The sequence below is a fragment of the Boleophthalmus pectinirostris genome, unplaced genomic scaffold, assembly GCF_026225935.1.
Source record: "Boleophthalmus pectinirostris isolate CB_2022bp ecotype Guang Dong unplaced genomic scaffold, ASM2622593v1 HiC_scaffold_5, whole genome shotgun sequence".
In the NCBI taxonomy this organism is placed as follows: Eukaryota; Metazoa; Chordata; class Actinopteri; order Gobiiformes; family Gobiidae; genus Boleophthalmus; species Boleophthalmus pectinirostris.
In genome coordinates this window covers 20,753,830-20,781,683 of record NW_026571404.1, presented here as the reverse complement: position 1 = coordinate 20,781,683, position 27,854 = coordinate 20,753,830, and the positions used below count along the sequence as shown (strand labels likewise).

The 27,854-nt window shown below is 38.0% G+C and overlaps 3 protein-coding genes across 3 annotated transcripts; 1 reads left to right on the top strand and 2 right to left on the bottom strand.

Annotated features, from left to right (window-relative positions):
- The first annotated feature begins 1 nt into the window (after position 1).
- gfral (GDNF family receptor alpha like) lies at positions 2 to 4,283 on the top strand. Its single transcript, XM_020921107.1, has 9 exons — positions 2 to 57; positions 644 to 766; positions 1,309 to 1,464; positions 1,620 to 1,679; positions 2,078 to 2,393; positions 2,958 to 3,214; positions 3,293 to 3,367; positions 3,440 to 3,512; positions 4,153 to 4,283. Exons 1-9 carry the CDS (start codon positions 21 to 23, stop codon positions 4,217 to 4,219), a joined length of 1,164 nt encoding a protein of 387 aa, XP_020776766.1. The 5' UTR covers positions 2 to 20; the 3' UTR covers positions 4,220 to 4,283.
- Positions 4,284 to 6,365: 2,082 nt separating this feature from the next.
- On the bottom strand, positions 6,366 to 15,602 carry hmgcll1 (3-hydroxymethyl-3-methylglutaryl-CoA lyase-like 1). The gene is given in 10 exon segments (XM_020921473.2): positions 6,366 to 6,470; positions 7,430 to 7,555; positions 11,727 to 11,915; positions 12,482 to 12,545; positions 12,980 to 13,070; positions 13,073 to 13,127; positions 13,204 to 13,299; positions 13,536 to 13,643; positions 14,780 to 14,857; positions 15,507 to 15,602. Coding segments are annotated over 10 exon segments (1,008 nt in total).
- A 7,057-nt stretch (positions 15,603 to 22,659) lies between these two features.
- On the bottom strand, positions 22,660 to 27,073 carry bmp5 (bone morphogenetic protein 5). Its single transcript, XM_020921456.2, has 7 exons — positions 26,587 to 27,073; positions 24,532 to 24,724; positions 23,585 to 23,733; positions 23,283 to 23,480; positions 23,098 to 23,174; positions 22,914 to 23,024; positions 22,660 to 22,837 (listed from the first exon to the last, which is right to left on the bottom strand). Exons 1-7 carry the CDS (start codon positions 27,071 to 27,073, stop codon positions 22,688 to 22,690), a joined length of 1,365 nt encoding a protein of 454 aa, XP_020777115.1. The 3' UTR covers positions 22,660 to 22,687.
- Between the last annotated feature and the right edge of the window lie 781 nt (positions 27,074 to 27,854).

Sequence of the window (27,854 nt, the reverse complement as noted above, 5' to 3'; positions counted from 1 at the left end):
ATCCAAGTGTACCTGCCAACATGAAAACAACATGGCTGGGAGCAGTACTGATATTTGGTAAGTGTATATTTCATTTTAAAGATTTATTAAGAATGTTATATAATTATTGTGTTTCAAATATTTATTTTATTTTATTTTTTTTTGTGCCCTGATCTTTTTTTTTTTTTTTTGATACTATGCATTTATGGGTTTCAGGAAAATTATTCCTTCTTGGTTTGATGGATTTTGTGAAGACCTTTCCTCATTCAAGATATAATATTTGATTTGAAATGCATTATTGTGGTAACAATGGAGGGTCGTTGCCAAGCCAAATCCTTCAAATCAGAAAAGAATGCTCACGCTTGAAATCCATGAATACATGCTTTTAGGAGAGCATATTGCTTTGCATTTGCTTTGGCTGGAATGTTTACCAGTTTATGCCATAAAATTTCATGGAGACAAGGTTAAATCTGTGGAGAGGCCTACAAATTAAATAGTTAACTTTAATACCATCAGGAAAGTTACATTGTGCATATCTCATGTCACACAAACTTTATATTTTTCCAGATACTGCAAGTAAATATGTTGTCAAATTTAACACTGGCTAACTATCAATGGCATAGATTGTTTCATTATAATCTGTATGTTTATGTTTTTATTTTAGGTTTTGCTCTGCCTCAAATCTGTTCTCTCTCTCATCCCACTCCTCCCTGTTTGTCAACTGTGGAGCTCTGCATGTCTGATTTATGCTTGGCTAAAACAACAGGAATCTTCTGTGAGGAAAATGGTAAAAAAAATATTTTCTTCTTGCTCATTTAAAAAAAAAAAATTGTTATATAATTGAACTACTTGTGTAACAGAATACCACAAATAGTCTCAATTGGATTCTGCTTCTCAGCCCACTGCTTCAATGTAATAACAGGCCAATAGCCAGCAGCAGAGTCCACACATGGGGGGATAATGAGGAAATTGGACAATGACATGAGATATTTTAAGGTGAGAAACGGGGGGCTGATTTTGTCATCTTTGGCAAATAACCAATTACACATCTATTATCTATTCAAAACTTTCCAATTGTACAATTGTTCATATGTAAACCAGAACATGATTGAAAAATTATTATTTTGCACAAGATGAAACAACACAAAACCTGCATATACAGTATTTTAGTTCCACAGAGATATTTGTTATAGAGTGTTTCATTAGTAGATGGTGTAAATGATAAAGCCCAGTGAAATACCACGAGAACTCTCAGCTACAGGTGCATGTGAAACACCTGTCTCCTGCTGGCTGACAGGCTTTGGGGAAATCCTGTTTTTGTGATTTCAGCTGACGGGTGCCAAATGAAAGACTGGTCTGTGTGTAACCTGAGCCTGGCCAGTGTCCTGGAGCTGTTCCCCGCCCTCAGACCATGTGTGTGTGAGCAAGAGGCTGCACTGTGCGCTTCTATACCAGCACTGCTAACACAATGCCATGAAAAGACAGGTGCAGTCTTCTCACTGTTGTGTGGATGGGCATTCAGAGATGAAATGGTGTTTGTGTTTACCAAAGAGATCGCATGAATGGGGCCAATGCTCTGTGCAGCAAATGGATTTGCATTTGCTTGAGATGGGTTTATTAGATTGTGTTTATCTGTGCAGCAGCTCAAAGACAGAGAAGCTCTGACAACGACTGGCAATCGAGCACATTACTGGACTTGGGTATTATTTTTTAATTATTTCTATTATTATAACATTATGGTCACCATCATGGAAAATCAAACAATATGTTCTTCCACTGACCTGCTTTATTCTAGATAAGGACTACAATAGACCAGGAACATTGTACAAAGAGCCACAGTTTTGAAAATATTTAGACACAGCCATCTATCACTATAATTAGATTGTAACAATTGCTCAGATTCTTACATGTTTCCTGCAGTGCACACTGTATGTGTAGCAAAGGATTCACCTGGACAAGGCTTTAGAAATCTTAAAAAACTTTGTGATCCAAACATTCTTCTATTCTTCAGTGTATCACACCTACTGGTATCAAATTTGACAGAGCAATAAAGCAATAAATAGAGCAATAAAGATTTAAAATGTGCCTTATGCTGTAGTTGAGGACACCTCAAGACCCTGTCTGGACAGCATAAGTCGTTGTCTTGGAGATGCAGTCTGCAACAGGCGGATGACTCCAGTTCTGCAGGACTGTAAGGAGCCAAACTGTGAGCCGCACAGATGCCAAAGAGCCACGGCGGGTTTCTTCAGGGCGATGCCTCCCAGCGTGGCCCGAATGTTGGTTATGTGCCAGTGTCCAGACTCAGATGAGGCGTGTGGAGGGATGAGCTCTGCCCTATACAGCAGCTCATGTGGGACACAAAGAACAAATTGCCTGCACACAGTCACACAGTGCACCAGGGACCGAGGCTGCAGGTACCAAACATCCAGGTGCAATACACTGGGAATGAAAACTATTTTAGGTTGTTTACTAGACTCAAGATAATTGAAAAACTTAGTGGACCAGTCTGGTGAGGTGAAATGATTGGCTTCAATGGAGCCAGATGGATTAGTATTCCAGTTTCAAACTTGAGCTGTCAAGTTTGTTGTTTGTAAGAAATCTGACGTAACGAGGTGAAGTTGAGAACAAATTGTATTCTATTTAGTTTTAAAGGTGCACCATGTAACTGTTTGGATAGAGGATCCACGACTTGCTGTCTCTTTATACTCATAGATCTTGATTTATTCAAGTACACATGTTTTTATTGACTAAAAACTACATTGAAAAACAGGCAAACCTACAAAATGCCATAACATTCTGGGCAAAACAGCTACAAACAAGTAGCAAACATTCCACCAGAAACATTGTGTAGAATAAGTAATAGAATAAATTGATTTAATTTCCATTCAGTCCTCTATATGGTTGTATTATTGTATATATAACAGGTTTACGTACATTGTTATTCTAAGTGCATGAATACACTGTTACTGTGCTTGCAGAAGGCGGCTTAGTGTTTTTCAGTGGAAATGCTGGAGCTCTGGGGACCCTCAGTGCCTGGAAGCCCCCCACACACAGGAGTGCTTGAGTCAGATGAACCCATCTCTCATCCTGGGAGCAGAGTCTGAATGTCAAACAGCCTTTTTAGACACTGTGGGTACTGCACTTCATTACCCCTGCTCTTGTGAGGGACTGTTGGGCCCTGACCTGCAGATGTGTGCTATGATTCATGAGGTCTTCCACAACAGGACTGTCTTCGGTCAGTAGTATTCTCATTCAAAAGATATTTCTCTACCACTGCTCTGTAAAAGTTTGTATTTTGTTCAAATGTGTTTAGTTCAAGAGTGGAAGGACAACTACGCTCCTACCAAACCCCCTTCACGATCAGAAGACGTTCTTTTTTACTTTAGTGGTAAAATTTATTTCAAATCTCTCTCTTTTTTTAGTCTTTATTGTTGACTCATGATAAATGCTGTTTTGTTAGATTTGCTCCTGTCGGGGTTTGCCTGTGTGCTTCTCATGGGCATCACTGTTTTGGTGATTGCAATTATATTATGGTGAGTATGTAGTCAATGTATGTGATTCAGCTTTTACTAAAACCAGTCTTTATACAGTTTATTATACACTTTTGGAAAGTATAAAAATAATTTTAATGTTTGTCAAGTTTAACCACAAGGCACTACTATAGACTTTGTATCAGTTAAATTAATGTAAGTGGGTTTGCTAAATCAACTACATGTTAAAAAATCAATCTATCTCCCTATAATAATTAGTCTTATTTAGCACTTTTCTGGATGCTCTAAGTTGCTTTACAATTTAGTGCATTATTCATTCATTCCATACCTGTTAGTAGTAAGCTACTACTGTAGCCACAGCTGCCCTGAGGCAGTCTGACAGAAGTGAATCCAATCCGCACCATTGGCCCCTCCAGCAGTCACACTGCTTTCATACTGAAGTGAAGTGAAGTGTCTTGTTCAAGGACACAACAACAGTTTTTGATACTGGCAGGCCACTGTGGCCTCTGATTTTCCCAGCACTCTCCTATCCAAGTACTAACCAGGGCCAGCTTTGCTTAGCTTTTGAGATCTCAAGGAGGTTTGTCCACCTATTGATATTATGGCAGTACAGTGTAGAAGTGACCAGTGTCCATTTGACAGTGCAATGCAATCTTAAAAGTTGTTCTTCTTTATCTTGCAGGTTGGCAAGGAGACAGAAAGAAAATAAGCTGCACTCTTTTCAGAAAAGCCACACTGTTATTCTCTGAAATCAATGTTTTCATTTCTAACAACAACAGCTGTCTTGTATCATCTGAGTCATAGGTATATAACACCCAGCCCAGCTCAAATCAACTCAGTAATGAATGAGTCTAAAAAGGGCAAGACTGAGTGAAAAAAGAAGGAAAAAAATCTAGTTTGAGATGCACCTCTTTCATTGATTTGAGGCCTGCATGGATCAATACAGTGAGACAGAACAGTACTTAGCCTCTCACACTTCATTTTGTCTCTATTCTCATCAATTTTTTTCACCCTGTTCTGACATTAAACATTGCTTTGAACAAAACATTTTATTTCTCTGTTTAATAGTTGACAAAAGCGAGAGTTGCAGAGGACATTTTAGACAAAGAAAAAAACAATTATATTTCAGCTTGATCAGTGAGATGCAAGTATGTGATCAGAAAGGTTAGACCATGATTTTTCTGATGTTTTTAGATACAGGGCAAGAAGACTTCAATTGCCTTGTTTTATCATCTGACAGACTCGACTCACAACATGAGGCAGCTTCAGTCTACCATTATACTTTGATTGTTATGACAGCACTTGGCGTGTTATTTTGAGCTCTTGAGTGTTCTTGATTGGCTCCAGTCTTGAGTCTTGAGTCGTTTGCTAATACCCACTTGTCTGCTCGATTTTGTCTTTGTATGGGCACACTTGAACACACATTTAACCCCATCTGAATCCCCCGCTCTCTTAAAATAACATAATGCAGGAGTCACAAATCAACAATGAAGCTTCCAAAACATCAACATGGTGAATTACTTTTCAAGGAGTTACTTTCCGTACTAAAGTTGTTTAGGGACACAGTTAATTCCATTTATGCTTCTTGACAAAGTTTGACGTAAGTCATTGTTAAAGTTCCTCACATAGTTTAGGATACTTATCTGAAACAGTGTCATTACTAAGCTACGTGACAGACTGGCACCAGTGAGACAACTTACTCAGAGAATTTCCCAAATTTCGAAAAGTTGGTCACCTGGGGTCAGTATCTATCAAGTCTACCAATTTTGTTTGAGATCACAAAGTAAATGTTTTGAGCTTACACACAGATTACATACAAATCACTTGTATGACATTACCATTTGCATAAGGCCTTATACTTCAATACAGAATTGTATCAATGACTTGTCCAGATGTCAGATAACCACACATATTATATAAGCTCTAATTGTGATTTTGTGAAAGGTTTTCCAGTTGTATGTGTATTTTGTTTTAAAAAATACCAAAGGCAGCTCAAGATTTCCCTTTTTATTTGGTAATGGAAGAAAAAAAGGATCATAACAACCACACAAATTTAGAAAAATAGCATATTTTGTATTTCCGTGTTTTAACGTCTGAAAGGGAAGAGCACTTCTTTGGCAAACGTGAATCAGGCGGTGGCTTTTAAACTGTTACCCATACAACCCTTTCTGTGAATGCTGCTGGCAATAAAATGTCATTAAGACACTTTCAAGAGAGAAGAACCAGAATTCAGGAGAGAATTTAAAATAGCTCTTGGGTTCTACTATGTGTAGGCTTGCCAAGATGAATTATTCATCAAATATAACTTTAAAAACTAAAAAACACTTTGTAGAAGCAAAAATAAGTAGTTTCAATTTAATCTGTATAAAATAAACATACATGTAAAGTGCTTTCTGTGGCTATTTATGTCACATAAACTTTATCATTTATACTTTATCATTCAGAAACAGCTGGTCAGATACTAGAGAAATGAAAATGAAAGAAAACAACAGAGGAAATAAAATCCACCACTGTTTGGTTGTGTTCTCAAATTATGATAGTAAATAATTATAAAACCATTGTTTCTTCTCACAATAATCATTAAATAATAAACATTAAAATGTTAACATTTACTTACCATAAGGAAATGATCATGATTGCTTTACCATTCTTGATCTATAATAAATAAATATATTTTTAAATATATGGATACAGATACTTTTTTCCACATTCAGAATACAATGAATAATTACAAAATAAATGTTTTTACCAACAGGTAACTCAAGATGAAGATTCTTAGTATAAGGAGGCGTGAAAGGACACAGCATAGTAGAGGTACGGCAGCATAGGACACAGATTTAAAGGCAGCTACAGTCAGGGAAGCACTTAAGAAGAGACAAGAATATGTTTAATACATCACAACTTCCTAGACTGGGCTCGGGCAACCTTTGAGTTTGTTTGGCGATGCAAAGCGGTGCAGATGAATTCACCAACCTCGACCACCTTAGGAAGACTCACTCCCTAAAAATACAATCACAACCATATATAAGAATAAATAAAAAAGAATAATATTACAAATTCTCAGGTGAAGTCAGTGTTCCATATCTTTTTTCTCTTATTATGTAAAATGTAATGAATTACTTGACTGACTGTATATCAGAAACATTTTGTCTTTAAATACATGTTTGAAGCTGAGAAAAGTATATGATTTTAACTCAATTAAAAATGAGGAACTTGTGATATAAAAAAGAGCATCTCCAAACTGTTGTCTGGCCAAAGTGGTCTGACCCAAAAGCTGAGCCCCTGCAGCGCAAATTTAAAGGTGTAAGAATAAAGACTATTATCAAACAGGAAGCCATTATATTGTTAGGGAATCTATTTACTACTATATACCACTATTATTATCTATTGGCTATTTTTACAGCACTGCTACTAGAGATGGTATTCTCGCAGCCATATGGGGCTTGACAATGTGAGAAATAAATTTGTCAAATTTTTTGCTATTTCTAAATCTAAGCAATGCAGACTTTTAATTAATGTTATTTATTAACAAATTCAAATGCCTTCCTCCAATTCCAAATTCATTTCTAAAACCTGTTTTAACTGACAGAGGATTAGCTGCGGACCTCTTAATTAAAATGACCCAAGCATGCTATTGATGATTAGACAATTTACATTTGATTATTTGCACAGTCCTACAACTGCATATTAAAAGGTTGCAGTAAAGTGTTCTGGCCAGCAGGGGTAGAGATTGTTAAATAAATTGCTCTGAAAGGGCCCACGTTATGCTGTGGGATACTCTGACCACAGACCTCCATCCCCTGATATTACAAAATAAACATAACAGACCTGTATGTTTGCAGAGTGGTGTGTTTATGTAAATGGATGGAAGTGATTATATTGCTTGGCCTAAACAGTAGTCTTTGCTTAATCCATAAATTATACCCAGTGTCTCAAAGGGCACAATGTAGCGCACTTACTGTTTCAATGCCCATGCCGTGGAGCATGTAGAGAACATCCTCTGTTGAGACATTTCCAGATGAACCCTGAGCATACGGGCACCCTCCCAGACCAGCCACTGCCGAGTCCACCACACTCACCCCCATCTATGAACACATACACAACTTCAACACATGGGGATCACTATTCAGTCAGATTGTAGTGCCAAGGCTGCGGTCGTGTTTATAAAGATGAGTGGGCACAGAATGTCCCACAGTATAAGTCTTAGTCATCGTCTTTGTCAGCTAAAACCACTAGTCTAATTATGGCCATGTCCATATGAATAGTGCATTAGGGAGAGCTTTTCATATGTTTCTGATTCTACTGCTTACTGATGTTATTACAGCACTACCTCGCTCTTAACCATGGGGGATTCACTTTCTTACCACACTGGGTTGACATTTTTCCCTTTGCTGGCTGGTAGTATCTTGTTACATCACGCCAACAATATGGGAATTGTATACAAGAGAAAAGTGCAGGTGCTGCTGAATATGACAATTATGGCTGTCATAAACTATCTGAGGGATGTTTTTGATTAAAATATTCTGAGAGTTCATTGTGCCCAGAGTCAGGCCTTGTGTGAGGACATTTAATACAATTTACTTTGGCTGTTTCCAATCAAAATGGCCTTTCCACTACTTGAACCTTGAATAGCACTTGTACAATGATTTATGCTTCTCACAATAACAGCTTTTGTGTGATATATTGCAACATAAAAATTTTATAATAAATCATAAATTATATAAATAATAAATAAACTACTTTACGCTATTGACAAAATAACCATAAAGCAGGAGAATTCCCTTGAAACAGTTTCTACAATGTTTTCTAAAAATAACAAAAAATTTCTCACTACTCAAAGAACGATGAGTCCATATAGTAATAATTTTGACAGGCCTGACTGTACTCTTTACTTTGCTTTATTGTATCATTTAATTCACCCCAATAACTGATGCTAAATATACTTTAAAACAGCTTACAGGCATATAACATTAAAGAAAAGCCACAGTTGTCTCAAAAGACCTGATTGGATGTTTTCACACCAGACTAAAGAGTCATTACAGATGAAAGACTGGGGATGTTTTCCACATGTCCCAAGGATTGTCATGAGAATATGAAGATGTTTTCCAGCTTCTATGGTGGAGCCAGATGTCAGAGGATCCCACTGTGAGACATAATTAACACGCATTCTGGTTTCAATTTGAACTCCTTCAACAACACTACAAAAGTGATAAAAGAGGAAAACTTAATTATGAACAATGCTGTTAATTAGTTTCTCCAATACAAGGGCCTGTTTCTTTCAAGAGCCAGTGTGCGAGCCAGTCATAATTGGTGTTTGTGTTGGCAGGGGCGCGAGCAGGAGGTGGAGTGGAAGCGAGGGGATCTAACTCCGGTCGTGCACAAGATTTCCAGACCTTGGTCAGAGCTTGTGCAGGATATTGTATTAGGCAGGCTTTTTTGTTTTATAAATAGTGGCTTGTAATCTGCAATGCCGGTCTTCTCACTTTCAGGTGCTAACCAGGGGAGATCAGGGGTCTTCTGCGTACGGCTTCCTGGAGGACCTGAATAATCCCTTCGGCCGTGTGCCTCGCTCCTCTGGGCTAATCGCACAGGAACTGGTGGTTGGCCGCCTTAGCTCGCCAATGCTCAGTTAGCTTCACATTGCCCAGAAACCAGATGTGCCTGTGCTTACTGTTAAAATGTCATAGTCAGGCTGTGGCTTTAGTAAAAACAATGCATTCCTGGGTAAAGACACAGTGTATTTTGTAATAGTCTAGATTAGGGATAAGCCCAATGACATTCTATACAGGCCGTACGATGGACATGCTCCCATTTTGGCCTTAAGACTGCGTCAGAGAGAGAGGGGGAGAAAGCCTGTATTCACTATAGGACTGATGCTCTGCTGAGTGCTACATAAACTCAAGTTTAGACTCGAAACCAAAGAAAATGTCACACAGCCACTGCTGACACATATACAACGTGTTACCAGGAACTTACAGCCAGCTGCAGCTAAGTAAACTAACAGTGTTTTAACAACTTTTACCGCATTTCATTTTTCTTCAAACTATGAATACATAGAGTAACATAGTGCAGTCTATAAGGATCAGGTGTATATATTTTTTCCTAATAAATGTAGATAAGAAAGATATATACATGTCGAAAATGCATTTCTGAAAGATTCTGTATAAACCAACTAAGCTTGTAAATAAATAAAGTACTGTATATTATTTACTGACTAACTTCACTCCATAAGTTTTCTCAGCTACAGCCGACAGTCATGAACTGCATAATTCAACATAAGTTGCGCTTCAAGTTGCAAAAGCTTCAAAAGTCAGACAGATGAGAAGCAACAAACAAGTCTGCCTGTAATCCCCAGCTGCACCACTGCACAATGCACTAAAATTGCATGTAAAAGTAAACAATTTTCCTTGCCAAGCCGGTGTAATCTAAGCACATACATGGTCATTGTGTGAGCTGCCAGGAGACCCCAGACCTCCTGAGAAAAAAGCAAAAGGTACAAAGAGCCAGGAATGTTTTCATCAGGAACAAAAGGGGTGACTCAGGTCTGACAGCGCTGGGGGAATTCATTTGTGTCCCAGTTGGTGGTGTGGGCTTCTGGCACAACAACATTTTGCTTCTTTTTTTTTAATTATTATTATTATCGCTGACTAACAGTATATTATAGCATAAGTGCTCAGTTTAACTACATAAATAGGTTTTCCCATCATATTTGGGAAGAAATGAAAGTTTTAATTGTGTACTGAAGAATATGTGACTATTATTATTATTTATTATTATATTATTTTATCTTATATAATTTGCTGTTGTAGGTTGACAATGAATGAGAAATAAATGATTACCCATTTCAAACTCTGTAATGTCTATGTAAGTAGGTTACAAATCATCTAATGTCAAATTCCAAAAAAGGCTGCATATTTCCTAATTAGTTCTTAGAAGCGTGTTGAATACAAACCTGTTAACCATTAAGACAGATTTGTTTTGTTTTTCTGTTTTATTAGGTTGTAAATCCGAATATTTGAAAAACTTGTACAATTAATTCTGTTCCCACACTATTTTTTACAGTGCATGTGCAACTGTTTAGTGTAAACATTTACTCTCTTGTAAACTCAAGTGCTTCCATAATTTTTCTATCCAGAGTAGTTAGAGCTTCAGTTTTGGCCACTGTTCATCACATACTCAAAACCCAAGGATCATTTTTCAGGGGACTTTAAATGCAGCATTGTCAGAGTTCAAGAGCCAAGCGACAGATGAGTTAGGATACCCCAGGGGCCCAGCCCTCCACCTTTGTCCGACAGACAGTGGATAGGTGAGCCTTTGTACTGACCCCTTCACATCTGCTGACCCACCCAGCCCCCAGAGAACTGATACCACTATATCTCTATTGCCTCTGAATTATGGCAATTTACATAAGCAAAAAAATTACTCCACAGAGCTTTTCAAACTAATTATATATTGGGAAACAGAGTGGCATGTTGGTGAAGACATTAAAGCAGAGTCCCTTGGAAATACTGTATCTTTGGCTAATTAAGATTCAGTTTTTTCTTTGAGCCAAGGCTTAGATCATGTTTCTTAATGCCGCTCGTACTCCCTGATTGATTTTTTCTGAGTAACCTACACTTCTATTTAACAGAGGACACATTCACGGGGCAATTTTAAACTCATTTCATTCAATTAGAGTGCTCAAAGAGAGTTTCACTTCTTGTTGCTCAATAGACAAAATAATTACGGTCTTTCAGTTCGTATTACTTTTAGATTATTACATTAAATCTGACAAATTCAGGCAAGAGAGAAATGACTAGAATTATTACTTGCAAAACTAGTGATTTTGAATATTAAAAAAATTATAATAATACCAAATGTGTTGAAAATTGATAAAGACTTTGAAAAAGAAATTCAAGTCTGGGAAATCTATGTTCTGACAACTGTGAAATCTGAGCTATCAATAATGGTCTTTGAAATGTCTTAGTTCCTAGATTTTTATTGTTACTTCAAATTTCCAATATGAACTTATTACACTTTTTTTTATGTGGGTGTCAGAAAGAAATGTAACTCATTGTGTCTCTGCCAGAGCATTCCATTTTCTTTCCAGTGATGGCACTTCCTCCCTACATGCCCACAGACAGCTCTTTGATGTTGGCTATGCATTTAGGCTGTACATTGCAGAAAACCTCTCTCCACCCTGACAAATTTAAAATACTAAGTTACAAAAACAACAGTGAGAAAGGTTGAGCTGCAAAGAGACAGGTTCTTTCTTACCTGTAGTGCAGTGAGGATGTTGGCCAGTGCTTGCCCGTAAGTGTCATGGCAGTGGACTGCTAAAGCCTGTGGAGGCACTTCTTTGATCACGCTCTGGAGCATCTTAGACATGCAGCCTGGAGTCCCCACGCCGATGGTGTCGCCCAGGGAGATCTCATAGCAGCCCAGATCATACAGGCGCCTTGCTACCTGAAAAACAAAGGTTTATACTTCATGTCCTACTACTGCTACTGTTTTCAGTCCTTGTATTGCAGACTGAACAGTGGATAAGAGAACTAGTTTTATTTCCTAAAGAGGACATATTATACAAAACGGACTTGTTTGAGCGTTCCTTGTAAGTGTTCCCTCATCAATGGCTTACTTAGGTCTGTAACAATAATTACTTTAAGAGCTATAAGACAGCTATATGACAGCTGGAAGAATATTTTTGAGGGTCACTATTTATCATGTGTGGCTATTCGATAAGATTGAAGACGTACAGCAAAAGGTTGAATTAATAATAACTGCATTATCCTCCATCTCAACCCATCCCCTGTACTTAATGCAAATATTTGAAAAATGAAGATTCTGAAAGATTCTAAAATGTCACAAAGTCACCTTTTAAACATAAAAGTAAATAACAAGCTGCTTGCTGACCATTTTTTAAAAATCCACAGATAAATTTTGTAACATTAAATTACCAATATCGTAAGAAGTATGTGATTCCATAAATAATAAATACACATTATTCTTTATTTCCAACCTTCAGGACTCACCTCAGCAGCTTTAGCAGGATCAATGTATCCCTCATGGGGGCATCCGAGAACACAAGACACATATCTGAAAGAGACAACACTCTGTTTTATACATACTTCTATTATTATATTTACAAACCATAGAGAAGTAGATTTTGAATATATGTCATTCAAACTCCTAATTTGAATCCTTTGTTTTAAGTTGAAATGGTAATTGTAGTGATGTATTTTGACAGACAGAAATAATTCCACGTAACAGGTCTTTCGAGGACAAGATATGGCAAACCTAATTTTAGAAAGCATACATTTACATTGGCTTAGACAACTTTTATCCAAGACTTTTCTTCAATGTACAGCTGGGCTTGTGGTTCACCAGTGGATAGATATAACCAAGAGAACATCTGGCAGTTTCATGAAATATGTTATTACAGAATTGTGTTTATGACCATGCAGACATATAGGGAAAACTTTCAAAGTTTTATATAGAAAAATATTATACATATAACACAGTATACCAACCCTCTGACTGGGATATGCTTCTCCAGAGCACTGTTAATTACTTCCTCAAATCTCACCATGCTTTCATCAATAGAGCAGTTTATATTTTTTGGCTAAAGCTTTCTGATGCCGAGCCAAATACAGCTACTTCAGTGGCACCAGCATCAACCTGTAATATAAAAGAAATATATTTTGAGATGTAAATACAATTAAATTTCCACTTAAACTCCAAATCTATTGCTTACAGCATCTTGAAATCCTTGTAGGTTTGGTGTTAAAACTGGGTAGCGGACATGACGAGCTCTCTGGATTCCCCTTAGTACCTCAGTGTGGTCGGCCATCTAAACAAAGACATGGAAACATATGATCCGAAATCATCCTTAAACATCCACTGTATATATTTCAGCAGATAAATCAAGGTGTGTTATTTGAATACAAGCAAGTGACCCTTACATGACTAAAGAATAACATTTTCATCTTACATTATATTTCTCTTGAATACTATAGTATGCTATGGGACTGGCACTGACAGCCATTCACTCCCACGATTTTCTATATGACAAAGAATGGTCATTACCTGTGGTACCCACTTTGAAGAGACAAAGCTTGTGGCCTCAATCACTGACAGCCCTGTTCCGGAGAGCATGTCTATCAGCTGGATTTTAACCTCAGTTGGAACAATTTCCTGAGAACAATAAAACGGAAACAGAGATTTGGCTTTGATACTGCTCAGTATGGGAGGTACTCGCACACACTTCACATATTTTTCACATTTGAGCTTGGAAATACAATTGAAATTAGTAATTATCTCCATTTTTCTATGGCATTATTAAAGCATTAGACAATTTTCTATAAACAGAAACAGTGGCATGGTAAACAGAACTGATAATGCATCTTCAGTGAGAGGAAAAACATCTTCCTTAAAACCAATGGAGGAGAGTGCATTTGAGCCACTGCATAAATTGAGCCAACAGCAAAATGACTCATTTTATTTTGTGACTGTGATAGAAATTTAGATTGTGGAAAGATTTCTCTCAATCTGTGTTGTGTAAATTAATGTGATTTCTACCTGAAACCCAGACCAGTCATTAACATGTGTAAAGGTTCATCAGGCACAACTGTCTCCGCCTTCAGGAAGCCCTTTGTTGTCCTCAACTGTATGTTAATTTAGTATCACCCTCTGAAACCAAAGTCACTCTGCTTTGATATGTATGTAACTTGTATTTCTGTATAAATACTCAGAGCTCAAATGCTCTGGAGAGGGAGATGGGAAGAGAGGGGAGGAGACAGGGGTGAGAGGCTGTTGAGCTTTGGCCGAAACAGGCCTAGGCCCTGTCCATATCTGCTATAACAAGAATAAACCTTGGTCTATATTCCAAAAACTCATCGGGCTTCGCAAATGGATTCATTATTTATCTTCAAGAGATATATAATTTTTGCCACAACAGTGACATTAAAAATAAAAAGCGTATGTCCATTAATCATGCCATCAATATCTTTGGGGCAATTTGGGACCCAACCAATTTGTCCTACTTTTTTACATGAGTTTGAAACTATGAAAATATCTCCCCTTACTGCAATCTCCTCTGCAGATGCCTATATTTTCAAAACCATTCAATGCTTTGGAGCTTTCCTGGATCACAGCCAAGGTCAGATGCAAACAGTGGCATGCTATGGGCTAGAGGCTAGAGAATGGAACAATCCATGCCTTTAGTCCCATTGTAAATCCTATATACCTGAGTCCTTATGGCTTATTCATTGAAATCCCAAGAAAAGGGCAACCGTTGTGTGGTATAAAAAGGAGAGAAGAGGTATTCTTACTGTTTCATTTTGAAGTCCATCTCTTGGACCAACCTCCACAATTTTCACATGTTCAGGAAATCCTTGTGTGGTTGTGTTCTGTAAAATGAATGGGTTGTTAAGTAAATATAAGTCGATTTAAAATAAAATGGGCACTAAACCTAAAGCGTGATTTATTATGCCCATAATAATGGAATCATACTTTTTTAAATTATTAAATAAATAAATTATGATTGTTATACCATTCTCCCACACCGTAGCGAATGTGTTACTGTGAAAGGTTTATAGTTATTGTTAGCATTTGTAAAGAGGCACACGGGCACTCGCAGCTAATTGCTAAATGGAGCTTTACGGTAAGTTTGATTTCATATATCATTTATTAATTGCGGTACATACACGGTATCGACTCATTTGGTTCTAATAACTCACCTAGCTGGGCTGTTATGTAAGTTACCGTAGATGTTTTATTGTAGGCGATGTTATGAATAATACAGTGCAGTCAATTAACGCTAGTTAGTTAGGTGGGAGTGTTTAGCTAATTGACCGTGATAATAGATGGAAGATCACTCAGATGTATCTTAATTCTTTATCGTTTTTTTTTTTGTTTGTTTTTTTGTAGAAGCTTCATCTGGGCCACCTACAGCGGGATGTATACTCCATGTTTGTAGCTCATCTGCTCCTCCGTTAAAGAGAGCGTCACGTCATGTGGCAGACCATGTGCACTGAGCAAACACAAAAAAAGACCCACCTTCTTTTCCAGTAGCCAGCTCCTCAGCCATGGGTAATCCTGTAGCAGTTGTTCGGAGCTTAGACAGTGCTTTACTGTACTGGGCACGTTACCCATCTGATGCGATGGGCTGTAGCGACACCTGCTCCTGTACTCCTAAGGCGAGTCTACATAGAGCGCTGTACGGAAAAGAAAAATCAATTGGCTAGTGCTGTTTGAGTAATGGATGGTCCTATCTATGGTCCTGCTGCATGAGAAAATTGTATTAGATTGTCTCTCGTAGAGGGATGAATCAGCAGTTGCTATGGCAGCCACATCCTCAGGGGGAGGGGATCGAATCATCTCCTGTGATAGGGCAAGGCAGATGCACTGGAGTCAATGGTTGGATAAACAAAAATCTCCCTATATGCCTGACCATGCAGACATATAAGGAAAACATTCTAAGTTTTATATAGAAAAATATCATAGATATAATATAACAGAGTATACCAACCGTCTGACTGGGATATGCTTCTTCAGAGTGTTGTTAATTTCTTCCTCAAACCTCACCATGCTTTCATCAGTAGAGCAGTTTGTATTTTTTTGGCTAAAGCTTTCTGATGCCGAGCCACATACAGCTACTTCAGTGGCACCAGCATCAACCTGTAATATAAAAGAAATATATTTTAAGCTGTAAATGCAATAAAATTTCCACTTAACCTCCAAATCTATTGCTTCTTGAAGCAGCATCTTGAAATCCTTGTAGGTTTGGTCTTAAAACTGGGTCGCGGACATGAGGTGCTCTCTGGATTCCCCTTAGTACCTCAGTGTGGTCGGCCATCTAAACAAAGACATGGAAACATATGAAAATCATTCCTAAACATCCACTGTATATATTATTTCAGCAAAAAAGATAAATCAAGGTGCGTTACTTGAATCCAAGAAAGCCACATCCTCAGGGGGAGGGGATCAACACATCTACTGTGATAGGGCAAGACAGATGCACTGGAGACAATGGGTTGGAAAAACAAAAGTCTGGATTGGAGCAGATTGTCTGAGCTATACAAGTAGGCCTATTTTGTCTTATGTTTAACTTCATCTTATATGGTTGTTTTGTTGTTTTTAAACAGAAAAAATTGTATCATAAAGAAATGCGAACTGGTTGGTTTATTTAGTGAGGAATGAATTTCGGGCTCAAATTCCTTTTTGTGTTTAAACTAGGGTGACCAGATTTTTGAAAATTAAAAACTGGGATGGTGGGTATAAATAAAATTGTGAAAAAAGCTTGTAGCATTGTCCTCAACTCTCATGTGGGTCATTGTATAATCTGAGAGCTCCCCTGGTTTAGAATGGATATAGTCCTGTTTCAGCCCTAATTTACTTTTGGTTTAGATCAAATTGGTCCAAAATTTGGACTCTTGGGAGGCCTTGTGTTGTATAAAACAGGGATAAATCATTGGTTTTGAATAAATGTGATGAGACAGCTCAAAACTGGGACTGTCCCAGTTAAATAGGGACGTCTGGTCACCCTCATTTAAACCATACACTGAATATATAAATGGACATAGCTAAGCTGCTAGCCATCGTGTTCCAAATAGGAAATGTTCATGGGGATGCTTCCAGCTCCATTGACTCTGTTTCCAATTGACTTTACATTGAGAAATTGTCACCCCTCTCTCTGTAACTCCTGCAGTGAGCCTAGTCATTTTGGTCTTAAAATATTCGTGACATGATCCCTTAGATTTTATTTCACCATTTAATCCGTTAATAAATTCCTGTTCCTAAAATGGAACTCGACTCGTGAGTTACATTTGACTGGAGCCAAACGTTATGAATGATATCACACTTACTCCCTCTTTATAGCGTCTATAGTCTACAGTCTTTATACAAATTCTTTTATTTTGCTTATTTCTCTAAAGAATGAAAATGTTGTAGGGCTTTTGACCATTGTAATTAAAACTCAGTAGTACTAACAGAGGTTTCTTGGATTCATATTTGTTGACCCTATAGTTGCAGAGTTCTCATTGTCAGCCATGTCACTGCTGCCAGTGTCCACCGCACGTGTAATAAAATCCCTTGTTAAGCCAGGGCACCTTTAACTAGAGAAAGGGCCATTCTTCTGAACCCAGATGTTAACAATAGAGGGGCTTAATGAAGGCCTAGCATTCAACCGTCCCACCACGCTAAACTGCGCTGTGATGAGAGACCTACCTTTCTCTCCAGGGACACAGGCTACTCATGTGATCTGCCCTCAAAAAGCCTTTTTGTGTCTCACTTCAAGGTTGATCAGTTCTAAAATTCAAAATATTCACAACAGAAAGTGCATTGGTCTTGTGGAGTCCATTTATGTGTTACTTTTATTTGGAAAAATACTGATTTAATTAATGTCCAGCTACTACTGTTTCTTCTGCTCTCTTCTGCTTGCAGGAAAATTCTGCAGTTTATCTTGACAAGTACCAGATGCAGAGGGTCACTGAAAAGAAGTGGCCTCCGGGGCTTTCCAGCATTGACAAAGCAATATGATGCAGGTGAGTACAGGCAAGTTTAAAGGCTTACGCATGGAAAGAGGGACATAAAAGGGATCCAAAACAGTCGCACCATCTGAAAATGGACAGTGTTTTAACTTATTACACTTTTTGGATGAAGTTTGACCTTGGACCATTTTCCCAAGGTACATAATGTATTTTAGAATGAAGTAATAAAAGGTATGTTTTATAAAGTTGAAGATCAAGAAGTCAACAATAGAAAAGTTCATGTCTGCTCTTTTGTGAACAGCTAATTTTACACATGAGAAATTTGGAAACCAAGCAGATGACAACTGCCTTAAATTATTAAATAAAACTCAGAGTACTGGAAGTCACAACCAATTTTCAGACTGAAACATTACATTTAAAAGATGGGTATTATTTCATGTTTTAAGACCAAAACAGATGTGAATAAAAGGCTCTTTATATAGTGCAGGTTTCGGATGGCATGAAAGTGTGTTTAATTTCTCTGAAATACAACACAGTGAAGAACGAGGAAAACAGGAACCAGTTAAAATTAATTTTCATTCACCATCTGATTCAAATTTCTTTATTAAGCGACTGAGGCTTTCTCACGAATGGGTTCTTAATTTTTGGTTTTAGGCCTATAATTATTACTGTTTTGTTTTAGATTTTATTACAAAACATAGCAAGAACAGGCCCAAACTAACTTTTTTAATAATGAATCTTAAGGCTTTCATTAAAATAACCTCTTGATTTTCTAAAGATTTCCTGAGCCAACTTTCCACAGTTTCCCTCTGAGACAGCATGTGTGTTAAAGATTATCCTCGCACAAATCACACCACACTGCGCCCTGCGGACTGTATCCTCAGAAGCCACTGACCTGTGTACAAGGTGTCCTCACTACCTATTATTCCGAACCTTGATTTATCTCATTTCTTGTCCATAGCTTGAGTAGAGCATACACCTACCTCCACATGGCGGTTGCTTGCTCATAGATACTGTGCATCCAGGTGGAGATGTAAGCAGTTCAGTATTTATTGTGCACGTTGTTATATTTTACCTTGGAGGTCTTCATGGCTGGATTAGATTTCCAACCGGATCATAAAGTCAGAGATTTCCTTAGGAGTATCTATGTCCTTCGAGGGACAGACAGGATTTCAGGGCTGAATTTACTGCAGTCACAATGCACATGAACTGGGTTAAGTGGTCACTGTTGACATCTCTGCTGGGCTTTTCATCGGCTTTTAAAAACTGCGACGACTTCCTTAGTCCTAGTCAATGTCAAAATGCCAAATGTATGTAAAAGCCATAGTGTTCTGTTGTTTCCACAATTTTAATTCATTTTAAATGTGCATAAAATGTGTGAAGATTAATACATGAATGTTAAAATCCATTAAGATATTACATAAATTTACAAAATTTTAGAAAGCATCTTTTACACTTCCATTTTGGTATATGATCCCATTTGGTTGAGACCACCAGCTTCTAGTATAAAAACAGTCAGCAACAATACCAATAGAGCAAAAATTTGAATATTTTTCACACAACATTAAGGCCCTTTTGCAGGCTCACCAGATAAGGGCTTGAACAGTCCATTGTCTCTTCTCAGCTGCACAAGATACATTACAGAGCTTACGAAGCATTACATCCAATCTGCAGAATAAACACAGCTAGATACCACGTTTGATTGTCTTGGCTACTGCAGTGATGATGATTAAGTCAATATGGCCAGTATATGCCCTGTGTTTTTAATCTGTAGAAATGAGCATGCTTTAATAAAATTTAATATCATTGTTTTGTCTAAAGACTGTAATTGAGTTCAGGTAGACAGTGGAATCCCTCTGATGTTGTCTATTTAGTTGCATTTTAACAACTGCTTTGAAAGTTAGGCGATATAGTAAATCTGGTTTATTTATTCAGATGGAGTCCTTGACTTAGAAAGGAACAGCTTTAATTTGTGTTTTTCATTTAAAGCTTTTAATGTCTTTAAGCATAAATTGCAAGCACACACTGAACTTAAACTAAAGACTCTTAAATGAGAAGGAGTAATATTTAACACAACTCCTCTTGACATTTAAGTTGCTTTAGCTGTGTACATTCTGAGTAAATACGTTTTAATTTGAAAGGTATATGAGCTGAAGATTATATTTATTTATGATTCCAGTAATACTATTAAAAGAAACTCAATTCCAACTGATGCCAGAATTTGAAATAAAGCACATGTCAGGACTGCGCAAACATGTTAACTTTCCAAGATATATATACACTCCTGCAGGTGCCATCTCTTATGGTAATGCAGAATGACAGCTCAGTTCACAGTCTGCTCTTACTCCGAATCCTAAAAGGGTTGGGGAGCACGCATAGGAGAAAAACAAACAAACAAACTAAAGCACGCTACTCCACTGCCTTCTGTAAGGACACATATTATGGTGGACCTACGGCAGCCTTGTCATACCAAACAGCGTGTTAAAATGTGACCCATGTGTTCCCCTCTTTTCAGCAGGGACTGATTGAGCCGCATGGAAGTCGCAGGCCACCCACAAAACACAAATAAGAAGAACCATATGTGCGGAGATGAATTAGGTAAACTGCAAAACATTTTTATTAGATACAATTTCACTTGCCTGGTGGATGGACTGCAAGGTGACACTGTGCAAATAAACTTTGAGCCACGGGAAGAAAGAAACAACGAGTTAACACGGGAAATTGGTGGAACTGGTAATTACCAAAGCAAATGAATAATAAAGGTTAGGGTTTGCAATTGTAGAATCATATGTAATTAAAGACATATAAGGAGAAGAATATAAGAATGAATTATTATAAAACCTTATAACATTATATGCATATATTTGAAAATACAAGCATTTGCAAAATGTATTTATTTATTTAGTCTTTATTTATTATTTATTTAATCTTAACACTGCAGGGTTCTCAAACATGCATGATAGGAGCATTCTAGTGATCAAAGCTATTTCAAATATAATTTTTGTGATGCTGATCATTAACACTTGCCATGTAAAACCAAAATGCAGTATTGCTGTTTATTCCTCAGAAGTAGAAATCTTTTTTTTTTTTAGTTCTTGGTTTTGGGGAATAATGCTACTAACTTTTAATGGTGACTCCTGCTCTTCTTACCACAGTAGCAGAGACTGAGACATGTTCTTGAATTTCTTCTACAACACTTGTACTTTTCGATTCATGTGGCCAACAGTTTGCTGTAAGAAACCGAGACATGAAGCTTACAAAAATAGTAGCTCTTTCATAGCCGCTCTTGTGTTGAGAAATAAGAAATGTAGTCAGATTGGAAGGAATCCATGATATTTAACAGTCGATGGGATTGTGAAGTGCTCTGAGCAATCGTGCCAGGCAACAGGCCGCAGGAATTCAGATCATCCTTAATGCCAAGAGCTGGGTTAGCAGGTGGCCATTCCTATTCACCGAATGTCAACACTCCTTCTAGATGGAAGCCACATAACATCTGGACAGGCTGGCCACTGCTTTTCATTAAGTGAAATACAGTCACTCAATGTTCCGCCGTGTTGGGGAGAAGTTTCAAAAATGGAAGAGAGGCACGAGAAAGGCGCAACAGTACGTATCCTGTGTTCAGAGGTCAGCACACTTGTGTAAATAAATATTAATCTTAAATCTAATCTCTACATTTCTAAGGCCACTGAAAATCCCAAAATAACCAAGGGGCTTAAGCAAGAAAAATCCATTCTCGCTATTTTTTTGGGGTGATACTATAGTATGTTTGAATTCTGACAACTTACCCAGAATATCGCTGCAGAGTAAGCAGTAATGTATCTTTCTACTGCATAAATTACTTTGGGGATGTCGAGTACACTCCACATTTCTAGAAAGATTGCTCTGAAAATAATGTAGCCATTACTGCTGGGAGTCTCATGATAACCACTATTCACTTTTGTGCAGCACTGATCTATGGCTACAGACTAACATTTACATTACTGCCTCCCAAGAGCATGTCAACAGGGTTCAGCTAGTTTATTATATTATGTGTCAGCTATCAGTAAATTTGAGATAGTAACATGACAGCAATGGTTAAAACATTAGCATAAATACAAACAGACAGCTCAGATTTGGCAGGCTTGTCAGTGCAGAGTTGTGTGGCCTAAGATGTATTTTTCCCTGAATGTTTGAATATAAAATGGGCAACAGACACATTTTTTGTTGAAGTTTAATAAAAATACACTCTACGGCTTGATATGTCTTATGTAAACTATGACAACACACATAAAATAAAACAGCATCTGTGAATGAGATCAAAATGAACAATTTAAGAGTTAGAGAACATTTCAAAGGAGTGAAGATTTGGCTTGAAAATATTGAAGCAGTTCAGTGGTAAAAGATGTAAACAACATTTTTGACTTTTTATTTGGGAAGAGCAGTGATGAGAAAAACCTTAAGAACTTAAAGATACTATAACTGAAAACAACTCTACAACAATTATATCAAATAAAAGGAAAAATATTCAATTTAAGTTCTCATTTTGATTCCAGTGAATAGCAGAAACTAATAAAAAGAGGATATATGCCATTGGACAAAGTCATAAGGAAAACTCATATATTATTTACTTTTACAGAACAATAATCAGTGCTATTAATAAATTATCCAGACAACATTATATACATAACACTGTACATATTCTCACAGCCACAGCAGATGTGTTTTCAAGAGAGTTGGACCAGAGAGCATAAATTAAAGTCTTACTGGATGCTAATGGCAACCACAAGACCGCACCACCATGTTCCTGTATTTTTTAAGAATCACGTTGGAACTGTCATCAAAGTACAGCACTGATATCGCATTCAGTTTGGTTGGAGCGCAGCATGGCTTTGGCACATTGTTAGGAAACATTAAATGAACCTGGAAAAGGGGTCAAATTGTGAATTAAAAAAAAAAAATCACCAAGTATATTAAGTTATAACTGGGCTTTACTTACAAGAGTTTGAACAATGGCATGATTCGTTGCATTCATGTGTGCATTAAGAGGAAATGCACATTCACCATCACAATAAAATGCAGCGTAACCCTCTGGAGCAATGATCCAGTCCTTTCAAAAGAAAACAAGTACTTGGTTTAAGTTAATGGAAAAACAGAGTATAGTGGTGATTGCTTTTATTTACCTGCCAACCCAAATCTCTGAAGCTCACATAGAGTTCATGCTTTTTGCAGGCTTGCTTCTGTTCACTTGTGTTATAGTCTGAAATATATTAAAATGCAAAGAATGTTTTTAAACTATTTGCAAGTCTAAAGAAATGATCTCATGTCCTTTTATAGTATGTTTAAAAATTTATTTTATTATGAGTACCTCCAGTCTTTGGTGCTCGTGATGACTCTTGTTGATTGGTAGATTTATTGCGATTATGGTTCTTTTTCTTCCCACCAGTAGCTCTCACTGAGCGAAGCAAAACTCCACTAGCCTTAAAGAAAGCAACCAGGAATGGCTGTTTGGATTGGGGCCCATTCCTTCCAATGATTCCGGCAGACTTGGTGTTGATGCTGCGGCCTTCAAAAGTACACACCTTTTAATACATTAACGTCAGGTAATGCATTCATATTGTTTATAATTGTTACATACGTTTAAGTTTTTAACAAATCTTATTCACTCACCATCTCCCATCTCCACACAGAGCTGCAGGCCCAGGTTGTGCTGAGGGTTCATCACCCAGTGGTTACTGGTGGCTGTGATGTCAAAGCTGAGCCAGCCTCCATCTGAAGCCTGCACCTTTTTGAAATCCAACAGGAAAGTGTCTGCATCTCTGCAGGTAAGAGGACAATATCAGTCAACTACTTTTAAGGACATATCATTGTAATAACAGGCTTTTATTAGTTGAGATTTATTTTGAAATTTAAAACAATGTTATTTAGCGACCCCAAGAATATAATCTCTTTTATAACGCAGGTGCACCATGTACAACTGTCAAAATCTATGACATTCTAGACCAAAACTATTGCTATAATTAGTCAAAACCTGTTAAAACAGTTTAAATGATAAAATGAAACTCTGTGTGGGGACTGAACAGTCTTCCCCTTTAAGATGGCAGGGACCATTGAGTTGGACTCAAACCCATGAGGGTTATATCTCCCCTTCAATCACCCACACACATTTTTGGCAACCAAATGTAGACCCACTTTTAAGTGCACCCCTGTGTATTGTGCTATGTCACGGTTTGAACTTCCGGGATATTGTTAATACAGGCAGGTGGTGGGCATTACAGTGACCAGAGCGGCACCCAAGGGAGCCCCCTCCCCCTTATAACGGCCCTTGCGGTTTCGTCTGGGTGGTGGCCAGCACTAGACAAGTGATAGCTGATAAAAGGACCAAGTCTTATGAGTGGCAACTTGCTAATGGAGATCTTTTTATCCAAGAACTATATTTGTCAGACAGATGTAGGTGACAGTGACAGTTGAAAACCTAAACTTAGCATGATGTTTGCTGCAAAATATTACGGTATAACTGAATTAATGTGAACCTTCATTTTATTCCAAAAAACAGCTTAAACATGGTAGATAAGTTTATTTCAATTATTGTTTTAAGTTGTGTGTTTCGTACTCACTTATTTTGATATTCTTTGATGACTTGATATATGGAGATCTTCAGAGTAATATTGTCATATCTCGAATGGCTGCGATCCTTATAGATTCGAAACTCGGCAGCAGTCACAGCTTCCCCCTCGGGGATCTGAGTCAGATCAAACCGGAACTCCTTGTAGTGTCGTCTTTGGTGTGAGAAATCTTTATCTTTCTCCACTGGCAAAGAAAATGAAGAAATTACTTTCACTCTCAGTAAAGCTTACTCATAAAATATGCCCTGATCCCCTGAACCACCATTGTAAGTAAAAACTCATGTCAACAGTATCATACAGAAAACTAATTTATAATATCTTCTTTTACATTCCACATGAAATGTAAACATTTAGAGTCCCAACAAAAGCACTTTCCAGTTCATTAAATCAGTCAACTGAGTACAGGTAGCCGTTCCCAGACAGGCCTCCACTGTGTGCCTAACTGCGTTCTGCGCCATGATGAATGGGCTGTCAGTTTAGAAAAACAGGCTGATTTCAATTAAAAACACTTTTGCCCACTCCTCAAGTGAGAGAAAAGAGCAAGCACGGTCCACCAACGTCATGTGAGCGTTGTCCTGACCTCATTTATGACCTTTTGATGACCTCCTGTTATAGACGGGCCGTGAGTGTTGAGTGACCCTTACCATGAGCCATAACTATATCTAATGTACTGATGAATGCACTGAAAGAAAGGATTATTTTTCCATTATGACAGGCTTTGCTACTACTGCTATTGGAGATTGTGGACATTAGTTTAAAAATGTCAGACAATGCTGTTAGCAGCTTAGTGGATAAAAAAATGTTCTGTAGAGGTGTGGCTTTGGTTGTTCAACATTAATGCTGATATCAGGCGGTACATTTGCAGATACTTTATCATGAGACAGTGCCTGTGGTTACTTAGCACGAAGAGGTCAGAGGTCATTTTTGACTTATACCCATTGAACATGTTCCATTAAATGAGCCACAGGCGGTAAAGTGAAACAGAAACAATAGCCACTCACAAACCTTAAGTATTAATTTTGTTTATCTACAAAGATAACACAGTAAAATTGCAATGTGTACTGTTGTAAATATTTGATCATAATATAATAATAACATATGTTATTATCATATATTAGAGTTTGTATTATTCTAAACTAAATTTCTATTATATTATTCTAAACTAAATTACTAATGCAATGAAAAAAAGACTTAACTAAAATGCAAACAACAATTTAGAAAATTCCCCTTTTGCTACTTCTGTTACTATTTAAAACTGTACAAAATAGCATCTATCTATCGCATGTTTGTACAAAATATTTGACTACTAATTATGTACAGATTGTGTTTCTATGTCAACAACAAAAATTCTGTTTGCGTTTTCCTGCAATATGTACTGTAAAGTATGAAGTTAGTACATTTACAAAAGCCTGTGTGGAATAATGAAGCATTTCTCTAAATGAGGATGTAGCACATGGTGTTGAGAGCTGACGGTAGCTATATTTATATGTACTGTAATGAGACAGAGGCCCATTGAACACTTCACTGACAGTGGCCAGGACTGAGCGGCCTTTCAGGGGTGACAGTGTACATGCCCTAGTCTGTGTTAAGTGGAAACAGATGGACTCAGAGCGCGCTCAGAGATTAGGGCTCTAAGCAATGGAACCCAAATAACATATCCTTATAGTTTACCCTTAATGTTATGTTTCTAATCTTGATAGTATTGCTATTGTATTTCTACCACCTTTTCTTCTCTTCTTCCAAACAAAATGCAACATGCACAGACCAGTCAATGAAATTCTTCCAAAAGTAAATAATCTAAGCCAATTTTCTCAAGGTCAGACAGTTATCTGATAACATGTAAGGCCAAGGGTCACGGCTACTGCACTAAATGCACACCATTATCATTTGAGAGATCATGTCTATTTAGACAAGACGTCTCACCAACACGCGTCAATGTGCAGAATTGTAGCATTCTCTTGTCTAATATACTGTATAGTAGTATACAGTTTCATGTAGCGTGGTAGACGTTTCTGTCAAGAGTTTTTTAAGACTAGGGGCACTTACCTAAATTAACAAAACTCATGACCATGTCGGCATCGTTTAGGAAGCTAGTGTCATGTGCCGTGGTGAGCGCAGGGTTATGGCCCAACAGAGGCGCCGCGCGGTAGGGCTGTACCATACGGGAGTATCCGTTGCCCTGGGGACTGTAGTAAGCTTTCCGGGACTGGCCGGCCGCCTTGGCACTGAAGCCTTTCCCTGTACCGTGGTGCGCGCTTTCTTCCTCCACGGCCATAGCATTGTACAGGTCGAGCATGAAGAGCGGCGCAGAGGAGGACTGCTTCCCGGGAGAGAAGGGCCTCGGCCGGTGGGGCAAACCCAGGATGGACAGGATCTCTCTCTGGATCTCCTTGCGTTCGTGATTGCGCAATCTCCTGTAGATAAAACTGGAGTGCACATGGTGATCACTTATCCCACAATGAGCGCACGACAAAAAGCTCAGGCTCCACGCGATGCCCAGAACTGCACAGTTCAAAGATGTAAGGACTGTCATCTTGGCAAATTATTTAGGCTACTTAGCTGTAAAATTGAACTACATCCCAGTCTTTGAAGAGCATAAATCCACTTAGCCTATACCTGTCACAGAGTTCCTTTATCCGCCTAAGATGCAACTTTCACAGTTGTTAGTGAGCAGGCCTTTACCGAGCGGCCCTTCTTTAAATACAGTTTGCCATAAAGTTGCGTATCTGCTCTGGGCTGCTCCAGCGGTAAATCCAACCGGGTCCATCCAAAGTCATTGTGAGCCAAGTATTTATGGAGCTACGACCCCGTCCCTCACCTCAACTCCTTCGAGACGAAAAAAAGCGTAGGTAGCCTACGCCCATTGCTCTGAAGGATAACCGCGTAATTGTGGTGGAGAGATGTTCACCACAGGTCAGATGCGCTCCGAGGTGATGTGAGCGCGTGTGCCCACTGTGATCTTGAGACAAGTTGCTCAACTCTGTGCGTCTCTCACTGTTTGTGCGCCCACCTCCACCAGCCTCAATAAAAACGTGAACTAGTCCCATGATGAATGTAAGCTCTGGAGTGTAAAAGGAGACACTTGAAATCTGAGAAGCCGCGTCTTAACGAGTGAGAGAATAATGACAGGCCTTTTAATCACTTTAACATATAGAAGCCTGCGTGTTTACTGCCAGGGATTCCCGCTGAACTTAGTCAAAACAGTAAGATTTTAGGTATGAATGTGGGACTGGTAAATATAAACTGGACACGTCAAGGCACATAGACTATACTACTTAATGTATCCTTTAATTATTGTCTGGTTAGCATACAAT